Here is a 7,253-nt window from a genome sequence, read left to right on the forward strand (position 1 = left end):
CTAACATCTATAACGTAGAACGAAGAGAACTGCTGAGCAGTAAACTAATTGTTTCGCTGGTATATGGATATCTTGCCTACACTACAAGTGATGCATTTATTACTTATTGTTTCTCTGATATACTCTAATTGGATTCTTTTATTAGGACAGTCTTAGAAAAGACACTTCGAATAAAGTTCTGTACATATATTATCTTAGATGAAACATATCATTTTCAAATGAAGAAAAATACCGAGTTATATAAGCTGTATAGCAAAACATGAAACATAAAATCCAGAACAGAGTAACTTTGAAATTTCACCATCCATAAAGCTGTCACTAAATTTATTGGTTTCATTTGATTTGCTCCCAAATGCCCTGGTACGGCCGAGAGTGGGGATAGTACACTCTCCCTCTCGAAATGCTCTCATATGGCCACGCATATACAGCGTCTGCCAGGGAAGTCCTACTCACTGCCTTCTCACAGTGGCATTACTGTTGTTTACGAAAGTGAGAGGACGAAAAGCGAATGTCCGGCGCTTTAACTGGGTTGGTGGACACCGAGAGTCCACCTAGGGGAGTTGGCAAACCCTGATTCTAAACCAATGGTGCATATGGACTCCAGTATCCTGAAGGAACGAATGGCGTATGAACCTATTGTTGGTCACCGGCTACAACGGGACTGCATCTCCTTACGATGCTCCACTGCCTTGTGGGTCAGACCTTTAAGAAAACTACCTGCTTCAGTTTGGGTACCCGGGCAGTATCACGGCCTTCACACAGATGAAATGAGATTTGTGTGGCGCATATGTATCCGATGCTCCTTTGTACCAATATTTATGTGTTTAAATAAGTAAATAAAATGCATTTTAATAACCTGAACAATTGAATACTTTAATATTGAACGTAAAATGAAAATAATTTTGAACTTTTGTCTGAAAATTTCATGGATTTATATTCTCAGATTTAATTAACTTACAATAAACATGGTACATAAGACTATTTAAAAAAAACAAACAAACAAATCACACTTGAATATTTGACAGTGTAAATTATGAATTTATTATAAAAAAACTTAAGTAAACCGATGGTATTTCAAAACACCCTGCATCATAATTAAGAAATAACCAGAACGTCAAAAGAAAACTTGATAAATGTAAGCAGCTTTTTTCTCTCCTTTTTTCATTTACTTCTGATGAAGAATTTAAATATTAAGAAAAGAAAGTGAAATCATATCTGATTTTAGGTATGAATTAAATTTAAAAAAGAAACTTATTATTGACAAGGATTTCAGTAAATAAGAATCTTGATCATTAAAACGAGTGAGTTACAAAAAAAACAAACAAACATTCTGATGTACAAATGAGATATCGGTAAATTAATTAAATGAAAAAGAAAAGTTTGATTTCTAATTAAGATTAATGTATATCCATTAGTTGTATTGGAAGTGTTAAATAAATGGAATAGAATAAATAGACAATAGATAAAGCTAGAGAATTTAATTAGACAACTAATTAAGATTTTCAGTTTACATCACTGACTAATCTTAGTTAAACTAGAATGTACTAGACAACTGGTTTGTCCTACTATGTGACTCCTTAGTAGTGTGCATTTATTACCCAACCAGAAAGTTCTTGTGAAAAGCTGTGACTAGTAAAATTCAGTGAAATTTAGTGTGGAACAGTGATCCACTGCAGGCAATAGAAGATGGTTGTGAAACATTGGCAAGTAAGTGGCATGTAAACCATTGGGTGATGACTTGGTGGTCTAAATGATAAGAGCTTATGGAGACCCATGAATGATGTATTTGATCTCTGGCAGGGTCATGGATGTACTCTGATAAGGAAACTTATACTGGTACGAAACAACGCTTCTTGGTTTTCAACTGTTGTCTGACTAAATTTGGTTGGTAATGTAAACAACAGAATCCAACAAACTCCACAAATACCTTACAATAATAATTGAAATTTATGTGCTTGTCATAAAAGTTTTTTTTCCAGATTATTGAATAAGTTAACACAAATTCAATTAACGCGGTAGTGAAAGCACACGAATATTTTTATTTTGTCGTGACTTCGAATTCATCAAATTAGTTTTATGAGCCAAATAGTACTGCAAAATAATGCATGCTAGATATAACTAATAGTATGATGAAAGAATTAGCACTTTATTTTTAAACTGAGATTATTGTAAAGGGATCAAAGTAATCACAAAAGAATCATGATTAACATTATAAGAATGAGGTTAGCATTTAACTATGCATATTCTATCTGAAGTTCTTTTTAGTAAAGAGATATTATTACTGTAAACAAGCTGGTAAATAAAATGGATACTGAAGCATTTTTCCAAATGAGATAATTGACTATAGGATAATTGCTTGCCAAATGTAACCATTTTACTTATTATTTTATACAGTTAATTGTTTTCTTCTTGATTGAGATGTGTGTGTGAGAGGGTAGAATAAAAGAATTTGTAAAAGTACTACCCGCAATTAAGCTAGATTTTATAATTAATACTGTTAACAGAAAATGTCGTTATATACGTATCACTTTTTCATTTTCTTTGATGATTGTTTACATTAGGGTTGAATTGGCTGGTGAATAGGATTGAGCAATGCATTCGTTAAATGAAACAGTTACAGAAAATCAGTGGCTTTGTTCATTTCACCAGAGATGTTCCTCAGTTAAGTGATCATATAAAATATCACAGATTGTTGGCAAACAATAAAGACAGCCTGAAAAATACCCATCAGTCTGAAATTAATCACAAACTATTCCCTTTTTCCCTCATGAAATCATAAGGAGACAGATGAACAAATTTTGTGTGGGAATAGACAATGTCTGTTTATTCAAGGAAAAGAGGTTTCGAGAAACATTAAAAACGATAAAACAACAATACCAGCAAGAAATAATCTCAAAGAATTTTTTACGATTACCAAGATTTTGGATGTTTTCGATTAGAAAGAGAAAATCAGAAAATTTAACTATTTTGGTCAAATTCTACTGTATCTATAAGTAGTTTTGCCTATGGTCAGTAAACATAAATTATTAAATGGACAGACTCGATCAAATTAACGGCGTTTGGTAATTTAGTTAAATATCAAACCAAGCTAGATTTTAAGTGAAACGTCAATCCAGTTTGTAACAGATAAGTTCATGAAGAATACCAATTTTTTGATGAGGAAAGTAGGTGGAAGGAGTACGGACGTGGTTAGTTTTGATATGTGGAACGAAGAACTAATGGACTTAACTAGCTTTTGTTAGTCCAGTAAGGCGTTTTATACTGGGTCATAAGAGTGATACAACTAAGTACCTTAAAATATCAAATACAACTAAACATCAAAGTTGATAGTGTAGAATTTCGTGTTCTCCATAAAAAGTCAAAACTAATTTTGAAGAAAGTACAGTTTGTATATCTCTACTCACATCTGTACCGAAAAAATTTTGAATTCTGCTGGCGTTATTATATGATTAATTACTCTAGTTTCCTCATATAATGCCACTTTTTCCACGAAAAAATACTTAAACGAATTGGTTTTAAACAAAATTCAGAGCAAACCCTCTAGGGCACTTGACAAACTGTGAAAATTCAAACCCTACTCTTACAACCCAAAGGCAACATAATAAAATAAGATGAACCTTGTTTCAAACCACCAGACAGGTTAGTCTGCAGCCTTAGCATAACCTTCAAATAAAAGCGTTAGTTAAAATGTCTCAGAGATCCCAGTTAAAAAATATGGGAACGTGTTGAACATCAATAAATATTATTGTCGTTGTCTTAGATAAGTTGTAAAATGAAAACGAAGTGTTTTAATAAACTCCTAAATACTAGCTATTAGTGGAAGGCATTTCTTCAGACGAAGGTGATGCAAAATGAAAACGAAGTTAGTCTGTTTTATGAATCTCTTCGTTGCTCTTATCACTGTTACTATCTTTCAGTCATCTGACACCGTGAGATACTTATTATATGAAGCTATGTAATCTATATAATGCGTTGTGATAAACACGTTTATTACACTAAGTGACTGCTTTGGCTGTTTTTTAATAGTGGAACAATTCTTAAATATCTAAAAATTCTGACCACAGCTATCCCAAGCTCGATTTCTACAGCTATATATGCAACAGAAACAAACGCATTCTGAACGAGAAATCAGGGATTTACGTCTACTAGTTTTTGTCTAGCATTCGTTTTCCGTTTTATAGTTAAAACAATGGTAATAAAAGTACGTAGTTTGAATATCAAAACCAAGTGCTGTACATTGAGATTAGGTTGACTGTAACAATAGTACCTATTTGGCAGCGTCAAGCCCAAAGTACCCATGGAATGATAACTTTCAGATATCCTGTCAAGAACAACTCTGTTGAACACAGTATGTCTCAAGCAAAGGTTATGTGGATATTGGTGTCTGACCAAAAACTAATAGCAATGATAAATTGAACATCCTGAAAACATGGACCTATTTATTCAAAATAATATAATTAAATAAATTTTGAATACTTTGGGATCACGAGGGACCTTTACCCAATAAAGCAAAATAATAAAAAGACACGTCACTGAAGTTTAATCCCTTAGCAAATAGTACAACGCTAGTGCAGAGAAACATATAAAAGAGTTTAAAGAGAGGTTCACATAGAAACACTTACCTTGCAACCTTCACAAGAAATCACCCCATAGTGGTAGCCACTTGCTTTGTCACCACATACCTTGCAAGGAGTGAATGTTGCCTTTATGGATCCAACGTTAGAATTACTATCAGCAGCAGATACTTCAGAACCTCTTTCTATGGTTCTAGATGATCTGCAGTTAACCATTGACCCAGGACCAGAGCTGACTGTTCCACAAGGGGTAATAGAATGATCGGGTACGCCGTTAGGAGAACCTCGAGGTGAAATTTTTACAATAGAATCTGTACAGGTTACATCACCCATATTAGTATGGCTGTTGTGAGGACCTAACTGACGAGGTGACGTAGTGATGTGAAGTGGACGTAAATCAGGGGGGTGGAACGGATCTGAATATGGAAACTGTCCATGGTCAGGATGCTGGGAAAAATGACCTTCTAACGAACTAACAGAACCGTTATGTTGATCCCTGTTGACAAGCATGGAATTTTGTAACATATCATGAGGAAATATCTGTGACAAACCGTAGTTGCTGTTAGGAGCTGAACAAATGGTGGACGGAACCTGACGTTGATAGAACGAATTTGAAACGCCATGTGAAGAGGTGTAATTTGAAGCATAGGCTGACGGTGGACTGGGTAAAAAACCTTGAGGAAAAGAATGTCTAGACGGCAAAGGATATGGGTGATTAGCAGACATAGGTAAATTGCTACAGTCCGAAAATCCTGGGTAAGTTTTATTTGGGAAATTTAGATATGGCTGATCAAGTGATGGGGAACCATTTGAATCTGTGCATCCAGGAAATCCAGATAAAGGAGGGGAGGGAATGATTGACACAGAGGCACTCGCATTAGTTTTTAAAGAGAAACTGCTGCTTACACCAGAATCAGAAAATGATGCGCTTCCAGGATCTGCTTTGAGGTCGAAATTTGATTCTGGGCTTATTGCCATCACTGATAAAAATTAATTAAACATGTGAAACCATATTAGAAATTTGCAAATTATGTTTAATTAATAGACGTAAATAATGGATCAAATTAAGCCCTAAAATTACACCGATAAACAGCAAAGGAATACCGTCTTACAAAACTAGTCCACATGCCAGAAACTCCAAGCAAGCCAAAATGTTTAACCACTGCGGCAAACTTGGGTTACCTAAGGTCGTTAAAGGGTATCTATTTGCGGTGCGTTTTAACAAAAGTATGGTGAAGTACGTGAATATTATTCCGGTCTACTAATAAAGTTGAATGACCGAGTAAAAGTGTACATAATTTTGCTGTGGTTAAATAACGCCTAAACACATCACAATATATGAGTAAAAATTCAGGAGAATTCAGTCTTCCGTATTCAATAGTCAGGATTGGAGGTCTATTGACCTATATTAATCCCTGAGATTTATTTAATTATGGAAGTTCGATCTTACTTTGAATTTATCATTAGAAGGCGTTGATATTACGTGTTGTGGTATATAATCCCACTATTCACGACTCCGGGATAGAAACAAAACTGCAGACGTAAACGATTAAGTCTCGGTTTTTTAACTTTGTTAGAATGTCCTCTTATATGATCAGTCATAGATAGAAGGGAAAGATAAAACATATCAACACCAAGGTAGTCGTTCGGCATAGGACAAGACAGTTTTAGATCACCCTGTAAATTGCGTTAAGATAATGGCAATAAGTTGTGGTGTCTCAGTCTGTCTTCATAGGATAGGCCAAAGATACCTTTCAACATTTCGGTCTCTCGCTGTTGAACTCGTTCTGGTGTATCCGCCTGATACTAGGAATAAAGATTTGCTACTTCAATCCTATATCCCAAATACAGCCTCACAAAATACAAGTATAATACCCCAAACATTCCTTTGTTCAAGTACTGAAATGGCTCACTAACAGCCCATAAGACCCTGAAGACTTTGTTAGCGGCAGCCTTCAAGCTGTTTATAGTTTTGAGGTCGCTGTTTATTATGACCCCCAGATCTCTATAGTCTATTCCTTAGATAACAAAACTCCATATCTTGTGTGGTAATATGAATCGTCGCAGTTTTTTTTCGCATCACCACAAGCTTGTTAGAAATAACTTCTGATGACTATTTACCCATTTGCGCAACCAGTGAATTTAAGTTGTTCTGTTTTATTCTATCTAACATACTGTGTATGAGTCTCGAAATCTTTGTGTCATCTGCAAAGAGTAGAACAGTTGACTTTAGCACGGTTTATAAATCATTTACATAAAGTAAAAAGGTAGAGGACCTAGGATTGTTCATTTGGGGACTCCACCTTCTCCAGATTCCCGCGCTGATAGGTTCACATATACCCGTACCCCTTGTCTTCTATTTCTGACAAAGTCGACTATCCAGTTTACGATTCCACAATGGATCCCACAACTTTCCAGTTCTAACTAAAGACTCAGATGAGAGACTTTGTCAAAAGTTTTACTTAGATATATGAAAGTTACATCTACAGATATATATTTCTATCTTTCACTGCAGCTCAATCTTCTCTTGCAGTGAGAGGACTTTTCGAGCATGTTGTACTTTCCATAAAATCGTATTGTTTCCTGGATAAAAGACTACTACTAGAATATTATCCTTATTTTGTGGAATGTGGGATGATATCACAGGGTATGAAGGGGTGGATACTGAAGATTAGGAAA

At 35.0% G+C, this 7,253-nt stretch overlaps 1 protein-coding gene across 1 annotated transcript in view; it reads right to left on the reverse strand.

The window, feature by feature from the left end:
• Positions 1–5,552, reverse strand: part of Smp_000340 (nuclear hormone receptor superfamily protein-related) — a gene marked incomplete at both ends in the record, with an annotated part of 54,957 nt that extends 49,405 nt beyond the window's left edge. Inside the window, one exon of the mRNA XM_018791409.1 lies at positions 4,623–5,552. Coding sequence (XP_018645358.1) covers positions 4,623–5,552 — 930 coding nt within the window. The remainder of the gene's footprint in view (positions 1–4,622) is intronic.
• Positions 5,553–7,253: the final 1,701 nt, after the last annotated feature.

The sequence above is a fragment of the Schistosoma mansoni genome (genome assembly GCF_000237925.1).
Source record: "Schistosoma mansoni, WGS project CABG00000000 data, chromosome 3 unplaced supercontig 0044, strain Puerto Rico, whole genome shotgun sequence".
NCBI classification, from domain to species: Eukaryota; Metazoa; Platyhelminthes; class Trematoda; order Strigeidida; family Schistosomatidae; genus Schistosoma; species Schistosoma mansoni.